The following is a 24,986-nucleotide window of genomic DNA, read 5'->3' as shown; positions in this document are numbered from 1 at the left end:
TAGCATTAAACTTCACCACAGTAATTCTGCATGTTTACATGCAATTACTTTTAAAGCAAACACAGAACAGCTTTGTTGTTTTGGTCCCTGTTAAAACAGGTTGTTGTGTAAATAATCTATTAAGAGACTTATCCTATTCACTCATCTTTATAAGTTACATCTACTAGATCTAGTTTGCTTGCTTCTTTCTTTACGAAGTTCACATTTTCAAAGCAAGGCAGCAGGAAAAAACTCAATCCAAAAACATACTTCTGCAAAACAGCCCCATGCTCAAAAAAGATGATGCTTCTAAGGAATATTTAACATTATTCTTTTACTGTGACAAAATACTGTGTGACTTGGATTCCTTCACCTGAATTTTAGAGTGCTGGTAGATGCATAAGCTTAATTAAAAACAGTTATTATTGGTAAAAATCTCTCCTGCATTCGTTAGCTGTTTTGGATCAACCATGAGAACAGCCTCCAGAACAAAACATGAACATTTCCTGCTTACTGTTTCCTGCAGTGTAGTGTCAAATAATCAAATTATCCTTAGCAAGAACAGCTTCATAGGAATCCAAAAGCTTTAGCAGATTAAAGCTAGTAAAAAATTTAGCTAATAGAATGTGAAATTTATTCTTCCAGGTCTTCGTATTTAAAACAAAGTCTTAATTTACATCATTAACTGTGTTAACATTAACTCACTCCAAACCCCACTGTGGTACATGCTTTGCTTTCCTCTCCTCTATGCCTTCATCTTCAGACTAGCAAAAAATGTTCTGCAAGTAGCATGCTGGAAATTGAAGGCAGATTAGCCACAAATCCTCTCTTCATCATGTTTGATACAATTTTGAAAGTGCAGTATTACACTGTTGATGACAGAACATGCTTCAGACTGAGTTGTATTTATTTTAGGTAGACATATGGATTATAGGTGAGAGGCTCTCCTTAATTTTCTTTTGTTTTTACCTTCAGAACATTTGCCCATAAGTGATGCAATAACCAGAGAATCAGTTTAAAGATCAGTGAGTATACCCCACCCCATGAAACATCAGGGCTGGTATTTAATTCAGGCATGAAGGCATGGAAATGAACATAATACCAGGGCGTAGGCCTTAATCTTTATGCTTCATTGTACAATACGTGGGCCAAAAGAAGAAACTACACAGTAACGACAGCACTGAAAAAGCCTTTTAAGGGTTTGAAAAAGCCTGACAGTGCTTTAAATAGCAATAGTTTAAAACAAAAATTGTAATACAATGCAGAGGATTCTACTTTTTTAACATTTGCTTTTATGCCAGCTTCAGCGGAGAAGACAATGTTGTGAAGTTTTCTGAAGGCCAATGCCATGATTCTTACAGGAAAAAGCCCCACTAATAAAAATGGTACTGAAGAGGCTAAGCAGATAAGCCATTCCCCCATTGTTAATTCTTAAGACTGGTTTGGTGTCATCCACTATGCTTGAACTGATTTCTAACGTAGTTACATCCTGTCTATACATAGTCGAGTTTCCTCAATACTCTTTTTGTGAAACTTAATCCACCAGAGAGCTTGGGAAATGCTTAAAGAACACCAGCACAGATTATCTTGAGAGATTTATATTCCTTATGAGCATAAAGAGGATGGAACAAATAAATAATGCTGTCTTTCTAATTTGGAGGAAACCTACAGTTCTATTTACTGATTTAAAAGGCCACAACTGTGAAATCTTCAGTGTACAGGGGAGAAACATAAAGGAAAAAAAGAACTGTAAAAGGCATTTGGATCAAAGACAAAAAATTATAAATTTGCCCTAATGTATTAGAGGAACTGTTACTGTGTTAAAAAAACAAAGCCAAGTTCATGTTAAATAATGAGGGTGTAAGAGAACTTCCATTGTACACAGAACTTCTATGAGGGGAAATGTTTTACTGAACCATTATAATGCAGTATTAGAGGACACCAGTAGCTGAAACCATGGCATGTTTCTGTAATGAATCTATTTAAGGAAGAACTCCAGAGAAAAAAAGAGGAGAGGGGCACTAAGGACAGCAGGATTGAAAAACAGCCTGGTTGTGTCAGCTCTTCACCTTTTCCTTCTAAGGGTGGGAAAGCAAAAAACCTGCCATTGCTCTCCCAACGGGAGATTAAGCTGGTAGGGAAAAATGATAAATACAGACCATGTTTTTACTGTCTAAAGCCTGCAATGTAGGAGAGAGAATTTAAATATTCACATATTTTTTTTCTGCCAGATAACATTAGCACTGCACATTGCTGTTTAAAAAAAAAGAAGGCAGATATTTATATCCTATGGCTAAAAAGCCAAAGGTACATATTTGCTCATATTTTCAGATATGGCTGTGCAATCATTTGCACAAAAATATGCTTTGTTTCCACTCCAGCTGTGCAAGGCCCACTCAAGAGTTTTTTCCACACACAGCAATATGCTTACATATATGCCTTCTTACTCTTACACTCACCTCCCATATGGTTTTGAAGACGAGGAAAAAGATCAAACCACAGTGAACATAATTCGCTTTCAATAGCCCCTGCAGCTCAGTGAGTTAGTGCACCTTGAGCCTGCCCACGTAGCGTTGAGGAAGGCTGAGGCAAAGCTTTCAGAGCAACTGAAGTTGCGTGCGTTTTACAGCAGCCATCGTGAGCTCGGATATTCCCAGGCACGAAGGTGCCCAATGTTCACCGAAACAAAAGGGAATCGGAGGTTGAAATGCCTGTGAAGACGCGAGGCCTTGTCCACCCGGCCTCTGGGTGACTTGTTTTCTCTCCAGCTCCCTCTGGTGTCCTGAACAACATATTATTATCAACTCACTGCACTGCACTTGCCGATTTTGCGACAAGGCATTGGATGCTACGTAAGCATCCCTCTGTGTCTGGATACACTGTCTAGTTGCATTCATAGGCAGTGCAGAAAACTTACAGAGTGGCTGAACTGGCACTCAGTGCTTTCCAGGATCAGAACACAGGCTTGAGAAAACACTTCAGAAACAGCAACCTTTTACTAGCCTTAGCTGGCACTGAGGATGTTTACTCAAAGGGAAGATTTATAGAGCATTAGCATGGCCTCCCTTAAAAACCAATAAAGAAGAAAATGCTCATGAAAAGCATGATTTTACAACTAATCTTGAAAACATTCATTCAGAGGGGAAGAAAAAAAAATAAATAATTTAAAGCTTCCTCCAAAATAATTAAACTGGTAAGGAGCACTGTGTCCCCAGTCTCATCAATTTGCAATTGCTAACATAAAAAAATATATACTTACCATCTCCAGGTACTGACATGAAATGAGCATCAACCCGTTTTTCATCCTCTCCATACTCATTCTTTGCCAGTAAGGTATAAGCACCATTATTCAGGTGGGTAGGATTGTCCAGCTGAAGGCAGCCATGGTATTCACTTTGATTGATAACATGTATTTTAGTACAGATGTATTCAGACTCATTCAGTATAGCCCCTTCATAGAACCACTGCAATGTGGGCTTAGGGTTCCCTTTCACAGTGAATGGAATACACCAGTGGTGGTCCGGGGTTGGAGATTCAATAAACGTGATATTTGGTGCAACTATATTGGAAAAAAGAGTGAAGAACATCAGAATATTACAAATATGTCTTTCCTCCTTTGCCTCCTTCCCCCCAAAGTTATCAGGGAAATATTCTTCACTCATCAGTACAAAAGTATGCTAGTAGTAGCTAGCACGCTAGTAAAAATGATACCTATTTGAAGGATACTCACACAGGAGCCCACCTGCTCTGCCTAGGGTACTGTGTTCACAACTGAAATGAAGCCATTCTTTAGAAAGAAACAAAATAAACTAGTTTCAGACAAAGACTGAACACCTGTTAACTCAATTAAATCTTGCAAGGTGTGGGAAGTTCAGTTACTGAATCACTGAGAAGGAGGAAAGAAACATTTTAGCTTTACTCTGCTGTAAAAATGGTGCAGAGGAGTGGTGAAGGAACACAACAGTATTGAAAATATATAAAAGTTAGCCAAAAGCAAGTAGTACTGGAAATATATTCAGCTAGGAATCCAAACTTTCAGATTATTTTCTTCACAGAATCAAAGCCAGAACAGATGACTTAATTCCCTGGATTTTTCTGTCAGGGAAAGACAACTTTCTACTATACATTTTCTCATTTTTTGTTCAAACCTGCTAAATGCCTCAAGTTTACAGACTTGTTCTGTTTCCCTCAGGAGATTATTCCAACACCTTGCCCATTATTTCACTATTGGGAAATTTTTCTTGATATTTATTCTTAACTGCATCTAATTTCATCTAGTTACACTCATTTTTATCACTCATAACAAGTGCCAAGCTCAGAATCTCATTTACACTATTCAAACATTTCTAGTTTATGTTCCTTCCTGTAGCTATTACATATCCAATTTCAACCAACAAACCTACATCTACAGTGATTTTTCTACTTTACTCTGTCATGAGCACATGCTGAACAAAGTTTGCCATCTACAAAGTGTTCCATTCCCATCTTCAATTAAACCGAGGGTTGCAACTTGTGAAAACATGCTGTCTAGTTCACATAAAATGAATTCAGGCTGGAACCTTAGATCTAAGAAGCCAGTGCCTCTACACTGCACGTCCCTTCCCCCTTCCTTGGCTCCAACAAATAAGCATATTATCCAAAACTATGACAAATAGATTTACATCTGGCAGTACAAATGTTGCAAGTGTGTTATTTTTTTAACAAAGCAGTTCCTGCTTTAGATAATAAGAACTTCAATGTTGGTAGTTGCCTACAGTTAATTCTATGATCCTTTTGATGCGTTCACACCTCTTAATTCCTAAGACAGTGTGTATGCATGTGCACACCATTTCAAACCTTCCCGCACTGACAGCGCTATTGAGTACCTTGGGTTTCAGACTTTTACTTACAGATCATTTTAACTGGAAGATAAAGCATTTAGAAATGCATTTTTTGCAGAACACAGGACCGAAAAAGACAAATACAATGACTGCTGGCTGGGCTACTCCCAGCCTGAACCGCCATAGATAGTTCACATGCCTTAAGGGCTTTTTTTCAACAACCTGTGTGCCCCGAAAAAAATTATACCCAGACCAATCAGTTGCTGCTAATGCAGTTTGGCCTCAGGAGCTGTATGGAGGCCTGCATACGTACAGAATACCGTGAGCTCGGCAGAGGCTTGGTCCTCTCCCACAATGTTCTCTGCTACGCAGGAAATCCACAGTCCACTGTCCATGGATGAAACGTTCTTTATGGTTAGCGAGGCAGGGTTCTTACTTGTGTCACTCTACAGGCGATCAGAAAAACACGTACGTGTCAACCACAGCATAAAGAACAAGAGAGAGGCAGGGAATCACTGGCCACAACTGAATGGCACTTTTCATTTTCCCTTCCTTTTAACTGTATCAGTCCACAACTGATCACAGACCTACTTTCGTGTATTATCAAAATGGATTAAAAACACATACAGAATCAATTGTCAGTGGCAGTGGATTCAAAGCTTCAGAACTCCTGCTACAAACACTGCACACAACCATATTTCTGTCCTGTCACTTTCTGTTTCTGTCTTTTTTAAAACACTTCTTCCCCTCTACAGAAATGTTTTTTTTTCTCTACCTGCACACTTGCTGATCCCTCTCTTCCACTTCATGACTAATTTCTATGGCCTACCTCTGCTCCCCTTGAACTTTTTCTTCCCTCCTATATTTTATTCATTGCTTGCTTTACTCCTCCTTTTGTCTCTTTCCTCTACACTTGCGTTTGACATCTCTTCCACTGCTGCCTTCTAAGCTCTACTGCGCCTTGACAATACTGTGTCTTGTCCTTCCTCCTGAGCCAAATTTCTCTTGAAAGCTTCTTCTTCTCATGAAACCTACCACAAGAAATTACATACCCTCTACTACCTAAGCTACTGACCAAGTACTGTTTTACGTGTTTAGGCACATGCTAATTAAGGTAAAAATGACAATTCTTAGAATTTTTGATTCTTACAGTTCTTAGAAAGCTTAGTGCCCATTTACGGCCTCAAATGCCATGTTGAATATGCAGCTATGCAACACTGAATAAAGCAAATAGGGCTGAATTACACACATACACACAAAATGCTAGCAAGCAAGTTGTTAAAGGCTCTTGTTTTCTTAAATCAGGTCCTTCATATGACCTCCAAATGACTATATCCATACTTTAATTTTTCAATTAATTATTCAATTATTTTAATTGTGAGACTTTTCTTAAAAAGGAAAGGAACAAAAACACATTAGGAAAATTTTAAAAAACTAATTTCAAGATACTTTTCTTAGTGTACGTATACACTTCAGTGCTGCACAGAACACAAAGAAAGAATGCACTGCATCTGTAAAACCACAGTGACTTTCAGTGGCAGTCAATGGGGACATGCGGCAACACTCCTGCATACTGTCCTGTGGGATGAGAATTTTGAACCTTGAGATGCCACCCTAATTCCACTTAAGTTAAATGTCCCTTTGATTTCAGTGTGACACTACGGGAGGTGAGTGGAAAAGCAAACACTCCATTACACGTTTCTCTTTGCACAGCTCTCAGGTGACCAGTGCTCAAAGCTGGACTGAAAGCAGAGGGTCTCAATCGCAGGGTCCAGGCTGAAATCTAAAGCAAGAACTCTAACCATCACCAGTAAGATTATACATCAATATGGAAACTGAGAGCATGCAGTTAGGTTTGCAGGACTAGAGTTTAGTTCCAACTATTTTCAGTGTCTCTCTCTGTAAAACAGGAAAGAGACAAAACAGGCTAAAGCAGCATAGGAGGTGAAGAAAAGGGAGGCAGAAACGGAGATATGGAAGTGAGAGAAAGGAAACCAAAAACAACACTCACAGAAAAAGGAAGGATAGCTGCGAATGGCAAATGAGGTTTAAAAGACATTCATTCTTCTGCTAGTGAAAAGACTACTGTGCTCCATGGCTAAGGTTGTAGCTAGCCTGTATTATGAGCTCCTCTGAAATCTCAAAATAACGTTAAGCCAGGACAGAATGTTTCTGGAAAGCTTGAAGCAAACTGACCGTGGCATTTCAAAGATAGGAGGGTTAAAAAATGAGATGATATCACTTCTTGAACACAATCCCACATTTTTTTTGGCTCATAACTCGAAAAAGAAGAAAAGAAAAAGGAGAAAAAGAAAAAGAAAAAGAAAAAGAAAAAGAAAAAGAAAAAGAAAAAGAAAAAGAAAAAGAAAAAGAAAAAGAAAAAGAAAAAGAAAAAGAAAAAGAAAAAGAAGAAAAAGAAAAAGAAAGAAAGCAAAAAAAATAGAAAAAGAAAGAAGAGAAGAAAGAAAGAGAAGAAAGAAAGAAAAGCCAAGACTTGGCATAGGTTCCCCAAACTGTTTTAATTTCTTGTTCTTGATGATGACTGATGCCTTTGGGTAGTTTTTCGGATTAGAGAAAATTTTAAAAATAAAAATAGAACTCTCCAGAACTCTTACTTACGAGAGCTGAAAGACAGACTTGTCAAATTCTATACATGCCCAATATAATGATCTCAAGGAAGAAAATACAAAGATTATGAGATCCCAGAGGTCCTGTCTCTTCCGCACTGTATGAACAGTTTTTTAAGTACATATTTCACACTTTGTACAGACCCGGAAGCTTTGAGCAGTCTACACCATCATGAATGTAGAAAAGCCAATGCCATAAAATTGTAAATAACAGAGGGTCCTGCCCACTGTGTAAATAATGGCAATTAAAGAGGTCAGCAGCTGCATGTTGGAGACCTGCTTATATGTCTCTCCTTAACAACATTTCCATCAGAAAGAACTTAATCATCGTATATCCAGTGTGAACACAGTCTAAAGTAAGGACACAGAACACAAAGACCTCAGAAAACAAAATTTCCCCTGCCTAGATGATTTTATTGAGGAAACATCTTCATAGCTCATTAAGACAAAACCCTGCCACTCTTTTCAGTAAAACTTTCACTTCAATTTCCAAGGTTTCCTGTTGTTGCTCTGTTGAAGGACAAATTAAACAATCCACAAAGTAATATTTACAACCAAATTCCAGCACACCAAGCTGGAGACACAAAGCTTTTTTCATTATTAGGGTAGATGAGATTTATTCTCTGTATGCAGGTATCAGCGATAATACGAAAGCTCTTCTGTTCCAGTATCTGATTCACCATATTACTTCCAAAAAATTACAGTACTCTCATTTACATGTGAACATCCAAAACCAGAGTGCAAATCAGGGTCTCAAGGAGCAAATGTCTGCCATTCTCCAAAAGCACTGCAGCAGTCACTGTGGATTGAAAGTAACTGGAAAATAAATGTAGTCCCAACATTAACTTTCTATTTAATCTTTTTAATAAAAAATTGACTAAGGCTGGACATGAACCTTCATTCCACCCTTCAGCAGGGATCTCCTGTCTCTGAATTGCAACATATTTGAATATGAAACTTACCTCATGGTTTGAAACAAGATTAGTGAGCACCCAGGACACATTAGGGGGTGGCCCACCAGTAGTATCACAGTACAACGTGATGCTCTTTCCTTCTACCACCGTGATGTTGTAATTGCTTAAGTTTGCTGAGGGCAAGTCTACAATGGAAAAAAATAAAAAAAAAACCACATGCATTTGTATTTTATAGAAACAGACACCACTCGATTTTAAGCAAGCTCTATAAATGCAAGCAAAAACACAGCTATTCACTATGGTCAGTTACTATTCAGTCACGGAGTACAAACAGCGTCTTTTCAAACATATAACTACAGTCCTTAAGCTGCTACAAAACATTTTTCTCCACCTCCTCCACTTCACATCCTAAAAAACATCGCTGCATGTGGAAATACATTAAGCTAATTATATAGGGAAATGGAGTGAGCAAACAGAAGTTATCCTAACTTCAGTTTTTAACTTCAAAATGAAAAAAACCCCAGCCTTCCCTTATTCTTTAAAACAGGAAATTTAATCTGTCTCTTTGTAACAGCTGCAAAGAAACCTCTGTTTTCCATGAACTGACATGGTGGTATTCCCACTGTTCTCTACAACACTAACAGGAAAACCCCATTAGCCCCCAGTATCACACAAGAGATTGCAGCCCTCCCCCTCACACAGACACACAACTCAGAGAGACGAGGGAAAAAGTACAAAGTGAGGGGGAAAGAGCACTGAACAGATCAAACCAGAGAAGAGAGAGGAATTGCAATAGCAGTCGCACAGAGCTGCTGTCCGAGGCACCTCACCAGGCTTAGCTGTTGCCCTCGGGAAAGCAGAAAAGTAGTGAGATGGTACCACCAACCAGGAAACAAGCCAAGAATCGGGACTCTCCCTCCATCTCACAGAGCTATAAATCACTCTGTATCTCATTCTTCAGCACCCAAAGCAATGGGAGTTCCCAAACAGTAAATATATACTCAATGCTTACAAAAACACAAGGAATTACAGACTGACCCTCTTCAAAAATAATGCCAGAAATATCAATAGACTTCAGGAACAGAAGACCTCACATTCCATATTTATTTACATAGCAAATAATTATGCAACACACTAGAAATATGTATCTTTCTTAAAAGATACTGTGCCATCATTTGGAGCTGCTACACTCCATAAAAAGCCTTGGCCTCCTTTATGAGGTATCTCTTATCAACTGTTCAGGCAAGTTTTACTTGCAATTTATCATCTCAAATAATCAAGCTTATCTTCTCTGTTAGATATGTATGCATGATCTTGCAATGATTTTCCTTTTTCTGAAACAATGGTGGGGTTTTTTTGTTGTGTTTCATTTTTCATTGAAGAGTATAGTACTTTCATTATGGACTTGCAGGTATAGACATTTAGCAGAGACCTTCTTGCTCATGTAAAAAGTCCCATACAAATAATTAACCGTTAAATCAGTGTGAACACATTAATATGTTTGCTGGAGCTTCAATAGAAGCTATATATATTGGAAATACCCCTTTAAGTTTAATTAGTTCAATAAAAATTAAATGAAAGTAAGTAATACCAAAGAGAAGACAAATAATTTTCCAGACAATGCTTTCTTGCCTAATAAGATTTGAAGATCAGCACAAGTATAAAATAACTGCTTAGGCAATTCTCCCAGTGCTTTAAGCAGTGCTGTAATATGATTCCTGTTACAGGCATCATGGATTTTTTCTATTATGTTCACTTTATAAATCATATGTTGAAGTTTATTGAGACAGAGCTGGACAGTTTGTACGCCTTGATGCAGTAATCTGTTAGCGAAGGTAGCCATCTGCTCTCGCCTGCTGTGAATTCAAATCTCAACAGTGTCTGTCAACTAGCTGGGCAGGAAATAAAACTAATCTTAGAGAACATTTGGATATTAATTATGCTGGTTAGGGAACAAGGAGAGAAGTAATGAGATCATTTGCTTTCTAAAGTTACACTTCCACACCACCTCTGAAAACCATTCCAAATATTCTTGCCAGACCTGAACGTGCAAAGAGATTAAAGCTCCCCACTTCTTCCTGGCCTTCCTTTCTTCTTCACTTGGGACAAAGTCCACATGATAGATTAGCGTTTCACTGTGCAAGTCTGCACAGTTCCTACTAACACATCATTTCACATGAAATCTCTCATGTAAGCAAAAATAAAAAACAACTTTGGTCCCTTAGAGCTTTCCTTTAATAGCTGTTAAACAACAGACAACTTCTTCCTGCAGTGTGTTTATTTACAGGATAGGCAACTGAAGTTTAATTACGCTGGTACCAGTTCTGGTTCCCACCCAGAATTATATCCAGTTCTGTTTATTTGCAAAAGTCTGCACAGGTCATGTTGGTGTTATATCTCTGAGAGAAACAGCTACATCATGCTTTTATCCTGACAGAAGTTTATACAGTAATAGTGCTTATTATTCTACAGATTCCTAAAGTTACATTAAAAATCAGTTGCAAGATCTGGCAGACAACCTCAAAAACAAATGAATAGAATAGAATAGAATAGAATAGAATAGAATAGAATAGAATAGAATAGAATAGAATAGAATGGAAATCACATTTTTGTGTGTGTTTTCTCTTACTCCCTTTCCCAGTCACAAGAGGTGGGTGGGAAACACATAAAATAATTGCCTTGGGTTTCATTTTTTCTGGTTGGATATCCTGAGTGTGAGAACTTTAACTGCAAGGTCATTTTGGCTTTTATTTCCAGTGGCACCCAGACTGGTCTACAGCAGAAAACACACTAGTTGAACCATGGCTCTGTTTGGAAAAAGTAGACAGTAGCATAATTGTATCTAGAAAATGTGATACAATGGACTTACCAATAAAGCAATGAGACTAAGCAGCAAAACCTGCACTGGAAAATAACTGCATTTAAAAACCACAATACATTCTAACAGACACATATGCTCTGTATGTATGCTTAGTGTAGTGTGAACCCTTTTATACAAGTCAGTACCATTTTGACACCTACACAATTACAGATATCCAACCATGCTGCATTTACTCTTGGTTAAATACAGTGTTCTAGATGACTATCGCTTCTGTTGATATGGATGTACATTTTAAAAGAGTTTGTATACAGTAATTGATACAAGCAATCAGACAGCAGGTTCAAATACTTTTGTAGATTGCCAGCATAGTAAGTTTAGACTGGAGCATCAGAGCCCACGCAAGGTAGACATGACATCATCTTTCCACAAGTCTCATCTTGATATCTGTCAGACAGAGACTACCCTGTGCCCCAAAGCTCAAAACACAGTCTCTTTCAAACTTTGATAGCATTAATAATTATAATTCTGGATATCAGTAATAACGCTGCTAGTATCCAATTTCTTCTTTAAGTTTGCAATAGTTGGCCTTATTAGCCTTCTGCAGCAATGAGTTTCACAGGCGTGCTGCCCAGGCCTCATACAAGAGCCATTCCCATTTACCAGTTCTGAAACTTGTCTGTGACATTCAAAATCATCGAGTGCTCTCCTATTCTGACAGGACAGAGACAAGAGACTTTCTGAATGATCTTCTGAAGACTACTCTGGTTTATTTTGTTTTCTCAAGTCTCCTTTCCTCTCAACAATCTATCCAAAGCTTTTTGATCTCTAAAAACATTAGAGGACAGAACCTGCTCCTGAAAATCTTAAACTGTAATGTAGAGAGTTACACAGTTCAATAGATACAAGTGTACATTAAAATCAATGTGTTTGATTATGTATGGGTGCATAGCAGTTATGTTATTTCACCACATACAGAATATCTGTTCTCATATTCAAATTGGTAACAGTTTATTCCCAGGAATAGGCAGCTCTGGATTAGAATAAGCAGGCACTTCCCTCACCCCAGCACAACTGGACACGATAGAGACCAGCAGGAAGAACTCATTTATGTCAGCTGAGTCTCTGCAAATACCATCTCATGCTTTAGAAGGTATAAACCCTCCTTTAAGTAGGAGGAGGGGGACTATTTACCTTCACAGACCATCATTAGTGCAAACCAATGGCCCGAGGCCATCAGACAGTGGAACTGTCAAGCATCGCTAGGGAATGACTCATATCTTCACTGTGCACAGCTGGGACTTCAGCAATCACAAAACCAAATACTTCGGATGAAATTTTCAAAGATTACTACAGCATTTGGCTACACAGCTGTCGATGGAAATTAATAAAAAGAATGTGCCTCAATTCCTAGAGGGCTTTCAAAGCCTTCATGCTGCTACTTACTACTTTCTACAGAAAACTTACACTGGCCTTGGTAGAGCCAGACTGTTGCTGTATGTCAAAGGAAGGATATGACCTAATTAATAACTGAGTATTAATACAAACTCTGTAGCCTGTAACTCACCTCTCAGAACTAAGTTAATGCTCTAGCCAGTGTACTACAGCAACTTTAACGCATGCTAAGTTCCTGATTTTCATCAATCTGCTGACAAACTCCCAGGAGTCTAGCCATGATGCAGTGTCACTACATGATTTTCAGCGTGGCACATGACACCTCTTTTTCGCTTGCTGCATTTTTGCAGGGCAATCAGTTCTGTGATAAGAACAAGCAATTACCAAGAAAAAAATGACAATTTTTATTCTCAAAACTAGCCAACTGCATCTGAATTTTAATAAGGTCATTTTAATCCTTACCTGAAATCCTGAATCACCTTTTTAATAAATATATCAGGCCCAGAATGATTAAATTAATACTAAGCCAGCAACCATCTATCAAACTGAACTAGACTACCAGAACCACTGATTTATAAAACATCCCCTGTAAATTATAAGATACAGTCTGCTTGCCTCACATAAGGTTTAAGTACAGTCCAAGGTTCTTGGCTCCCCTGTTTTTGCTTTTTCTCCCAAAGGAGAAAACATACAGCTAATTACAGCACTACAGTACAGCTTGATAACACCCACTACTTGCACTGTCTGGAGACTGAAAACAGAATGGTTGACAATACAATTTGTCAAGAACTGTGTATCTGCAAATTTCAGAGGTCTTACTGGCTCCAAACAAGTTATATCAATGTAGGATGTAAGATAAACAGAGTTTTCTTATATCGTTCTATTAAAATTCTGCCTTGTTTGAAAATACAGGATTGTTTATGAATTCCAAGGGTGTTTTCCTACAGGCTTTTATGGGTTTAAAAAACAAAGCAAAAAACTTTCTACTAATTCTAACTATAAAGCCAGGAGCTGTCGGATATGTAATTCGCCTCCTGTGTCCCACTTAGCAACTGTCTGCAGCCAACAAGCTCTGGGCCAGATTTCAGCCATGGAGTAAATGGGCATGTTTCCACTGAAGTCTGCAGAACGACTGGGCCAAAAATCAGCCTGGCTGCATCTATATAGCACTATAAACAGGATATCCCAAAAGTTTACATGCAAAACATGAATTAAAGAAACATAAATCATTGTTTCCATTTCCTGTTGTATCACAGCCACCTTATCAAAACACTCAATACGTAGAGATAATTGCAGAAATCTTGCATAAGTTATACCAAGATTACAACCACAACCATATTCAATGAAAATTAAAAAATATCTTAGGCAAACAAAAAAACAGGATTAGCAGAAATTAGGAACATTGTAGAATATTATTGTCTTTCATGTATCTTCTTTTTCTGGAGCCCAAAGATCACTTTCCTCTCCAGCTACAGGGAAGAGGAGCGCACAACCTCTCATTTCACTGCTCTACCCACCAGGCTCTACTCTCCAGTTTTCCACTGTAACCTTGCCATCATGCACAACAAAACTTGAACTTTCCCTTGAATTAAAATTAACAATAAGGACACTGATCTGAAAGGTGTAAGGCAGCAAGAGGAAAAGGAATCCTAGATTATGATCCTTTTCACAGCATATTTCTATACTCTGCCCACTGAGTGCTAATGTAAATTAAAGAAACAGTCCCAGATCAAAACCTCTTCAGCTCATTAGGAAAATATATGCCCACTGAATAGAGCACTGAATATCTACTGTATAGAGATATGCTCATCGTGTGGCATTGCAAATCTTCATGGGTATTTTCCACATTGACCATGGTACTTCGCACAAGTCTGACAGGGTTAAGCTCGAATAGCCTCAAACACTCTACAGGGTGGTGGTGAGGACATTATCCCCAAAGCTGTAGGTTACATTCCTGAACTAAACATGAATCCGGAGAAGGATGACAAAATCTCCTCCTGTATCCACTACTTTTTTTTTATTATTTAAAAAGGAAAAAAAAAAAAAAAAAAAAAGAGCTTGTCTTATTGTGTCCTCTTGAAAGGAAAAGCACAAATTCTTACCGTTGGGAGAGACTGAGTCCAAACATAGAGGCTTCTTGCCAAAGCCCTGAGAGTCATTCAGACCAGAGTTTAGGACTTTCCCATGCCTTCAGCATTTCCTAATGAGCAGTTGGAAGGCATATGCACACTGAACAAGCTCATTTCAGACTTCTTGCTAGATCTGCTTGCTGTTTCAGCATACCTTCTTAAAAGTCCAACTCCCATTTTCTTGCCATGCCAGATCTAATACTCACAACACCCACCTCATTAGTCTATGGAGAAATGTCTTTATGTCAGGAAGCAGAATGAGTGATGTGGCAGCTCACTGAGCCACCCAAATATTTTAAAATACTAAGAGAAAACTGCCTCCAATCATGACACGCCTGATAGTCACATTCAACTGGGAATCTTTATAGAAAATAATAACAAGTACAGCCTCTACCAGAAGATGATGTGTCTTTGAAGTATGCCTTCTCAGAGCCAATACAACTTCAGTTTGCCTTTAAACACTCCATCACTCCCTACTTAACTGGAATTATCACTAGAAGCAAACTTCTGTAAGTAGAGCCAGTGTGTGCTGCAGCAAAGACCAGAAAACTTGCTAACTCATCTTAATGCTAACAGCATCAAATGCAACCTCCGCAAAGCTGTCATCCCATCCAGGGCTTCAAATGCCATCGTGAATGCCATGCAGGCAAAAACCACCAACAGCCATGCACCAGAACCATTTCACTTGCACAGCAAGCTGTCTTCTGCAGTCAACCTATACAGAAGCTTTGATGGTTGCTGCTGACATTTCAAACCAGATGTAGGGCTTATGTGTCCAAGGTTTACATCAGCTCCTGAACTTCTGCCCAGGACTTCTCTCTTAAGGTCCCAAGGCCTGACCTGGGTTCTAGTAGGAAGGTGCTGAGGATCTCGCAGCACCTGAACTGTTTAACTGACCCCATCCCCATATTAACATCAACAGTTTGTCTGCAAGAATTTTCAGATTATATGTATCTAAGGAGACTATCAACCTTATCAACCCTTGCTAGCAGTCTCCTGAAGCTAACCAGCCATGTTTTCACACAAATTCCCTAAACGGTTAAGGAAATTAAATTACCTCTGGCGAAATTCTTCTTAACTGGTATTTAAGCTTCAGTTTATCCACAACTTTCAAAATAAACCCAAATACATTCACTGCAGTTGGGCTGAATACAGCAGCCACAAACTTAGCATATGAACGAAGAGCTAAACAGCCTTTGTAATGTAAGTTAATGAGGCCTAAACTAGCTTATGCAAACCTCAGTTTTAAATTGGAAGAGGGGAGATTAAGATTGGATATGAGAAAGAAATTCTTTACTGTGAGGGTGGTGAAGCACTGGAACAGGTTGTCCATTGAAGTTGTGGATGCCCCATCCCCGGAAGTGTTCAAGGCCAAGAGGGATGGGGCTTTGAGCAACCTGCACTAGTTGGAGGTGTCCCTGCCCATGGCAGGTAGATTGGAATTTGATGATCTTAAGGTCCCTTCCAACTCTAACTATTCTATGATTCTATGATTCTTATTCACTAAGTGCAGTTGCAATTCCTGTATCTTTATCTGGGGAATATCATGTGTGTCCAGGAAATACTGAAAACAATGCCAACCTGTCAATATCACAATGTGATAAACATGTGATCCTGAAACAGAAACATTTTCAGAGAACTACATAAAGAAGTAAAATGATGGGTTTCATTCTTAATAGCAATTATGCTGTAAACCAAATATATGACTGCAGGGATGCCTTCACGAAATGTCTCCACTTTTAAAAGAAAGAAGCACTTCCTTTAGACTTCACAATACAGTTATCTAGTCATCAGTCTTCACCTAGTTATATCATAAGAGCAAAGTAAGAATACCACCAGCCATCCTCCCTCAGTAGATCAGTACTCTACACTTGCCTAGATGCATTGTCAGGCATAGAGTACCTCTGCAATGCACTGAGTTCAGGAACAACACCAGAGCGATCAAGACACATTTCCCCCCCTTATTGCTTTCTGTTTCTAACCTGCTTTGTATTATGAGCCTGCTTCGTCAAATTAAGCAGAAATTGAACCAGAATTATAAAACAAAATTCTGCTTTTCTTTTTTTTTAAAATGTGAGACATTTGCGTACATCACATCATACACTCAACTATCATCATCCACAAGCCCTAATTTACATATCATATGTTTAGGTATCTTTATGAAAGTTACTGGTTGCTTCATGAACAGAGAAGTGTGCATGCTCACAAGGAAGTTATGTACATGCCTTTGAAAATGAGATTACTGTTGCCTTTTCAAACACCCATAAATTACTGGTTATTTTCACTTAAAAGCTGGAACAATGAAAATTGTTTTAGTTAAGTTTGGAAAATTCTAACTCAACTTTGGAGTAACAGTTAAACCCATTACTGCAAAAACACTCATAAAAAATAACATTTTTCATGCAGCCCATGATCACAGATAAGAATTAAAACTCTTACAGAGAAAATAAGAACAGTTTTCCATCATACATCATCTAGCTCTTGAGCCAAAATAAACAATACAGGCTAGAGGGCCCATGAATATTCTGAAAGGTAAACACAGAGAATGTTCAAGGCTTTTTTTAAACTCGCTTCATTCTGCCTGTAATGTTCTCCTTCTGATAGTCTTATCTGTGAAGGCGGGCTGATAATGGAAAAAAATGTCAACACCCACTGGATTATGCCTTTGCTTGTGGTTTTAGACTGCATTGTACTGTGATTGCCTAATATCTAATGCTTATTTTATTGACTTAATAATACTACAAATCTTTTCTGTAAATTCAAACAAATAAACACGTCAATCCTTCAGTTTGCCTTTTTCCCCCCTTAGAATTTATAACCACCTGCCTCCAGTCTGATATTACGATTCACTTATTTATCTCTAGGACAAAAATCTAGCACCAGAAAGAGTCTGAAATGAAGCCAGATCCAGTCCCATCCATTTGTAGTCATCTGAACAACTGCCTGTAAAAGTGAATGTCTTTCCCAATCAAGCAAGAAACAGGCAACCCACCTCTTCAGATTGCAATTCTACTTTGCAACAACTTCTAAAATTTTGTCAGTCATAGACAAGAAGCAGCACTAAGACAAACACCACAGCACCTCATGCACAAGGCAAAAGACAGACAAAAAATGTTAGCATTCATAAAATCCCACAGTGCTCTGATCAAAGTTTCTGCTGACTGGCTGCATATAGAAAGAGCCAGTCTGAACCTACATTTGTTATATGAACAAATATATGTACAAATTAGTGCATGAGACTAATTTGCCACTTTGTTCAGTAGACTTCAGCTAGCCTGCATGACCAATGAAAAGAAAGAAAACTTCTACAGAAACAATAGATCATAAAGAAGCATACAAAGTTGGAACAGTAAGCAAACTTGAAAGCCAGATCAAGCACCACACCAGCATATATAAAACAATCTGATTAACTAGATTGGCCAGATAAGGCAAAACACTATTACCAGATCGAGATCCAGAGCAACAAAAATCCACATGACTGCAGAGACAGTTGTAGAAGCCAAGCCTCCTCCAAAAATACCATAAGAAAAAAAGACTTTTTCTCGATACCAGTGAGTTCAACTATAGCAGCTGAGTAACTGAATGCCTACCAGAGCAACCAAGGCCTTAATAACCAGTCCTAAATACATGGTCTTGCCACCTTGGCATTCTGTGAGTCACTAAAGTGAATGAATTGCATAAATCCTTGCAGACTGATGGACTTTTGAGTGACCTTACCCCAGGCGTAGGACATGCCTCACTTCCAAGGACTTCATACACCGGTGGAAATTGCCACCAGAGCATACAGAAGTAGTAATAAGAGCAAAGGTTTACTTATTATTTATCTTTTTTCATTTTCTAATGCTATGTATCAGATGGAAGCAGAATCACAGAATCACAGAATGATATGGGGTTTGAAGGGATCTCTGGAAATCATCTAGTCCAACTCCCCTGCCAAAGCAGGTTGCACAGGATGGCATGCAGGTGGGTTTTGAATGTCTCCAGAGAAGGAGACTCCACCACCTCTCTCAGAAGCCTGTTCAGTGCTCTTCCACCCTCAAAGTAATGAATTTCCTCGTCATATTGAGACACAACTTCCTATGTTCAACTTTGTTACCTCTCGTCCTGTCACTGGGCACCACTGGAAAAAGACCAGACCCGCCCTCTTGACAACCACCCTTTAAGTATTTATAGGTGTTGATCAGATGGCCCCTCAGCCTTCTCTTCTCCAGGCTAAAAAGACCCAAGTCCCTCAGCCTCTCCTGGTAAGAGAGATGCTCCAGACCCCTAATCATCTTTGTAGCCCTTTCCTGTACCCTCTCCAACAGTTCCCTGTCCTTCTTGAAGTGGGGAGCCCAGAACTGGAGGCAGTACTCCAGACGGGGCCTCAACAGGGCAGAGTAGAGGGGAAGGAATTAACTCCCTCAACTTGCCAGTCACACTCTTCCTGATGCACCCCAGGATGCCATTGGCCACCTTGGCTACAGGGGCACATTGCTGGCTCACGGTTATCCTGTTGTCCACCAGGACTCCCAGGTCTTTTTCCAAAGAGCTGCTCTCTAGCAGGTCAACCCCCAACCCGTACTAGTGCTTAGGGTTATTCCTTCCCAGGTGCAGCACCCTACACTTGCCCTTGTTGAACTTCATTTGGTTTTTCTCCACCCAACTGTCCAGCCTGTCCAGGTCTCTCTGTATGGCGGCACAGCCTCCTGGTGTGTCAGCCACCCCTCCCAGTTTAGTGTCATCAGCAAACTTATTGAGGGTACGCTCAACAAGAAAGAAAAGGGTGGCTTAGGTGGTGATACTGTCCATGTTGTACAGACAAGTAGCAGATGCTGCGAAAATAGCAAACTAAACAGCGCCATTCCTCTGGACAGAAAGTGCTACTAATCACAAATGCAACTTAAATTTTGTTGACATAGTAATTAAGTGCAAATTTCAAACTTAAGGGAATCTGAGAATTTTCATCATAAATACCTTTCAAAAGCAGTTGAAAAAATAATTCGGCAAACATCGTAACAATTGATTGACACCTTTAATATTGCAGCTGGAAAGAATCTTTTAGAGAGTAAGCATACCCTACTTTAAACCTCAAGAAAAGAGGCTTCTAAATTGCAACCAGCCTTTAATCAGCACATTAATGAATACTTCTACCACATAAACAATAAGCACCACAGAACTTTGCTAATTTTCACATCAATTATCCACAAACCAAAGCTTTATGATCAAGAAACCACAGTGGCCTCTTCCAACTTCCCAGCAAGAGATTTATTAACAGCACACAGTAGTGAGACGTCCTATTACCAAGACATTTACCACATACTGTACAGGCCACTTACTATAATATTATGAAGTAATTAATAACACCTGCATACAAAGAAGAGAGTATGCCTGCTTACTGTCTAAATCAAAAAAATTAACAAACCAGAGAGATGGGAAGAAACCATTTCATTAGCAGAGAAAATTAAAAAAAGTTTTATTAACAAAATTCAAAGGCCTGCATGACCAAAAATTTCTCCTTACATCAAAAAGAGCTAGAAAAGTCATGTAGTTCACAGGAAGAAAAAGTTCACACATGTCAAAAGCTGAATTATTCTTCTATTTCAGTTGTACATGCTAGAATCTCAGAAAATTCTGGAAAAAAGCCAGATTCATCAGTGGGGCTTTTTTGAAAGTAAGTCTTGTCCTTTTAAACACATAAAAATATTTAAAGAGATACTGAAAGCAAAAGCCATGCATTAGATCTTTCAGATATCTTCCAGACCAGAGTCCATGCTCATCATGATGGTTATTCCTCTTCACCTGGGATTCTCTATTCTGTGCCTAGAAAAATGCTGTGTTGCAATCTTTATTAAACCCTATGTCCTGCATTGGTAAAATTTACCTTTCATTGTGGAAAAGGTAAATTAAGGGGAAGAAAAAAACATTAAAAGAAAATAAAAAAAACCAGAAAAAAAAACCAATTATGTGAAGTTTAGTGACATTTGGACCCTGTAAACTAATATAAATTATTTGCAGGCATGTGCTGACATCCACAGAGATCTTCAGCAAAATGCACATTTCCCATATGCAAATTCCACATACTTCAATTTCCAATGTACACACATATGCACCTACAGAGCATCCAGAGGTCTGAGACAAGTCTGTTGTGACTGAAGATGGTCAAGAACTCAGGAGAAAGAAATAATGTCTCATAGGTTTAACTCTGGGTATTCAACATCAAAAGTTTTCAAAGTAAAATCCTAGCTACCTGGTAGCTTGTGGATGTGCCAGCCAAGAACATTACAGAAGACTATGCTGGAGTTTCTCATTTGTAGTAATCCATCTCAGTCCACCAGAAGACCTTTCTACACCCAGCAGATTAATCTACCTTCTAGTCCATCCATCTGGAGAGATGGTTGGGTCCATTTACCTCAGCTCAATATCACCTCCCACTTCAGGTAAATCAGATCCTGCAGCACACAAGACCAACTGTGCAACTCACAAGACTCCCCAAACAGGTTGCTTTTTTTGGATCGCACTAGACACTAGCCTAATTTTTGTCATGAGTACACCACCACTCCTGGCCCCTGCAGGAAGCTGGACACGAGACCAACAGCATGATACGTGGCAATAAAATGCATTACTGCCATTAAATGCCACACACGTTGTGTCTGCAGCGGGTCCCCTACATGGCAGTTCCTTGTCAGCAGCTGCTGTCAAGGGCATCACAACCTCCACATAGGCAGTGGAGAAAAGGACACTCAATGGGCAAAGGTGGAAGGAGAAAAGGTTATCATATGTGTTCCTCCTGCTATTCATCTTCACTTAGAGCCTTCCCAATCCAAATTAGCCCTCCATGAGGATACCCTACTCCCTTTCCATTTTGGCTACCTGCTGCTGGGCACCCCAGCTCCCTGCTCTGCAAAGGCAACTCCAGAGTCCAGCAGGTCCCAACTTGTGTCAGAAATACACAGGCCCTCAGAGGGCCTATGCCCCTCCTACACAGAGGAGGAGAAATCTCTTCAACTAGTGCGTGAAACCTTTCCCCCGGGACCATACACAGGCAACAAAGTTGTACACAAAAGACATAAAAAGATGGCTTTATTGTTACGCCATTTTTCCGCTGTCTCCAGATCCATATCAGGTCACTGAAAACAATATGCTGCAAAATGCAATAGACCTAAGCTTGTTATGACTCTTTTACATAGCTTTTACAAGTGAACTCAGTATGAGTCTTACCTGTGTGAAGAACAGAGCTATTTCTAATTTGTCTCTATTAGCGGTTAGTTCTAAATTTTCTTCCTATGGTCCTAGCACTAGAGTTTGCATTTTTGAGGGAAAATAAAGACTTCATTAACTATAAAAACCTGAAAAAAATTCAAGCAGGTAAAATTTTGTGTCTATTAAGCTTGGAAGCACTACTATTTAGTTTAACAAAGGCACATGCATTCTATGTAATTCTTGTGTTATCCGTAATCAGTGTTCTGTTTTCCTGTACTTAAATAACGGTACATTCTTAAAGGATCAAGAAAAAAAAAAAAAGCTTTACATTAAGCTTTCAGAATTACTCCATGTGGGCTAAAAGACCACTCAGTGGCTAATATCTCCACTGAAACATTTTTCTTTAGCAGCAGTTTTGTCATCCTGATAGGTATCTTGTAAAAAAAACTTTTGTTTTTCCTGTCTCATAACAATTAAGCAGTAATTTTATTTTGAAAGAGTATTACCGCAGTTTGGGACCTTCATATCCAGCAAGGCTGTCCTCTTGTTGTTGTCATCTATGCAATATAAATCCTGAGTTTCTGTGTAAAACTTGGTCTCCTGAAATTTCTTGATCCACATAATTTCACAGGAACATTTGAATGGATTATCCACCAATATCCTATAGCAAAAAAAAAGCTAGTTTATTTAGAATGCAGAATGTGTCATGCATGTTGAAAAAAATGAGGGGCAGGGGAAGTCCAAGCATGCAGCTGGGTGAAAGTAGAAGTTGAACCCTTTAGTTAAGAAGGATAAAAAATGCAACCCTAGTAACTTCAGTGCAATACAAGCTGCAAGTGGATAATGGTTTCCAGTAGAGAATGAAGCTCTCTTTGCACCGAGAATCCAGACCATTGTCGATCAGAGAGATCACATAAATGCCTCCTGAGGACATGAAGTGTGCAAATCACTACAATCTCAGTTTATCAGAGCTGTAACCTGTTCCCACAAAAGCCATCTGCAGATCTTTGAGGATTAACAGCTGTAGGGATCATTCTTGCAAGTCTCTGAAAAAGCACTTTGTATTCACAGAAGTCATCTGCTGGACTTCAAAACCACCACAGCATGGACAAGAATTACTTGTGCAAGACACCATATGAACATTAGGCTCCCTTGGGTGAAAACCTACAATATGCGTTTTCAAAACAGCAAGATTTACTTCCCATCTTCCATTTCATTGTTTCAGTTCCCTGTAAAAGAGAAATTTTTCTTGACCAGTGGTTGAGTAGTCCTTTTCTTCCACTATTTATTTTGTGTTAAACCTACCAAGGGAGTCAGACACATCATAAGCAGGATGCTGGATAGAGACATGATGAAAGGGTAAATCTGACCTAGTAAAAGCAAACTACATGTCTTTATCTTGCTTGCTGTAATTCTACAACTGCAGCTTGCTGTAAACAGAACAGTTTTTTCTAAAAGAAGAAGCTTTTCCAGCAGCATCTTTTTAGCTACAATACCTGGAGAATATCTCCTAGTTCACCTTATCCTGAACTTTTCATCCCTTTATGCTTTTATTTACAAGAGTGCTAACAACAGGACACTTGTTTGTCAGATTTAGAAGCAGCTCCTCAAAAGCTATTTATGGCATCATTCTCCTCTGATTCCCTTTCCAATACTCTTCTTTCTCTCCTCTTTCTGATTTTCCACTTGTTTATTAGCTACTTATCTACAGAACTGCTGAACTGATACTAATTTTATCACTATTTTTCCTCCCTTCAGGCTCTGCTTTTTTCCTGCACTTTCTTTCCTTCTCTTCCCCCACATCTGTTTATTTCACTTCATTGCAATCGTGTCTGCCCGACTTTAGTTCTTCTGTCCCTACACTCCAACTCTTTCCCAGGCCCACTACACTCTACCTCAATTTTGTATCCTCTCTCTCAACTTGTCCCCCATACACATTGCCTCCATACCTCAAATACTACTCAGTTCAACCTTCACTCCCTCCATTTTTCCCATGTTTGGCTCACTCCCTGTACCCTTCCTCTGCTTCTACTACCATGACAACAAATGACCATTGTTTAACTCTGGTATTAACAACACAAATATATTAACTCCTAATTAACATCAGCCAGTTGTTTTGCCTCTAAGTGCTATTTTCCTGCCTCATTAAACTTTATTTCCATAATTCTCATCACATATACTCTGATTCTCTCACTCTCTGTCCCAAATCCTTTTTTACTTCTGTCTGCTCATAAGCAAACCAGCATCTTCAGAAAGATCAGCAACATTGACATTTTTCTCCTTCAAAATCTGTGTAAGCACCCACTCTACCCACAGCCTAAAAGAAGCTTTTCACCTGAGATGGAAAGGTTCAAGAGTGTCTTGATTTGTGACTCGGAATAAACCTATTACTGGCAGCAGACAAACTGCAAGAAACTGGGAGCCTTCAAAATTGCAGTAATTTCCTTTTTTGCATGTTTCCTAAGCTAGAGCATACCCACTCCTACATTTCTGGAACCTGGGGAGAAGGGCAAAGATGACTCCATTTCTCCACTAACTGCTTAGAAAAATTCAGGTAAGCCCAGGCTTCACACTGTGCCCTGGTCTGAGTCCTGTATCTATTTTTTTGAGGTCATGACAACTACAAAACATAGAACCTACAGCCAAGTACACAGTAACACTGGCTTTTTGGCAGGGACTAGATACAGCATATGAAGAAACGGGGACTTCAGAACCAACAGAGCTATGCAGGGCACACAGTAATGGGCGTGCTCTGCAACTACCTACGTGCTCCCCATCAGAGAGCTTGGTGACCGCCACGTTGTGAAGGAAAATTCCAGTGAGCAATGTTCCCTGGGCTGTAAAGAAAGTAATTATACCAACTTAATTATCAACAAAACATACCTAAGGCGCATAACTTATTTTTGTGGCACTGGGATTTGCTCATTTCATTTCTCACAGGCTGAAGTTCACCAGAAAAGGTCAAGGATTACAAGCCTCATGTTGCAATTCTTGGACTGGCATTTTGGACAACTTCATAGTCAAAAGTTGTCTGAGGTCTAGGAGAGCAATATTCCTTTCCCTTGCTGTCCCTGCCCTCCCAAAGGTCCTGCAGTCTCTCTGCAGCCCCACATATTAGCAAA

General features: G+C 39.1%; 1 protein-coding gene across 1 annotated transcript in view; it reads right to left on the bottom strand.

Moving 5' to 3' along the window:
• The window catches only part of NTRK2 (neurotrophic tyrosine kinase, receptor, type 2), a 212,503-nt gene that overhangs the window by 160,681 nt on the left and 26,836 nt on the right, over positions 1–24,986 (bottom strand). Inside the window, exons 5-8 of the mRNA XM_014936305.1 lie at positions 22,371–22,525; positions 8,389–8,525; positions 5,113–5,245; positions 3,239–3,538 (exon numbers count right to left, since the gene is read on the bottom strand). Coding sequence (XP_014791791.1) covers positions 3,239–3,538; positions 5,113–5,245; positions 8,389–8,525; positions 22,371–22,485 — 685 coding nt within the window. The 5' untranslated portion in view covers positions 22,486–22,525. The remainder of the gene's footprint in view (positions 1–3,238; positions 3,539–5,112; positions 5,246–8,388; positions 8,526–22,370; positions 22,526–24,986) is intronic.

Source organism: Calidris pugnax, unplaced genomic scaffold, assembly GCF_001431845.1.
Source record: "Calidris pugnax isolate Ruff unplaced genomic scaffold, ASM143184v1 scaffold2, whole genome shotgun sequence".
In the NCBI taxonomy this organism is placed as follows: Eukaryota; Metazoa; Chordata; class Aves; order Charadriiformes; family Scolopacidae; genus Calidris; species Calidris pugnax.
The sequence above is the reverse complement of the archived record's forward strand: the minus strand, read 5'-3'. Positions and strand labels throughout refer to the sequence as shown.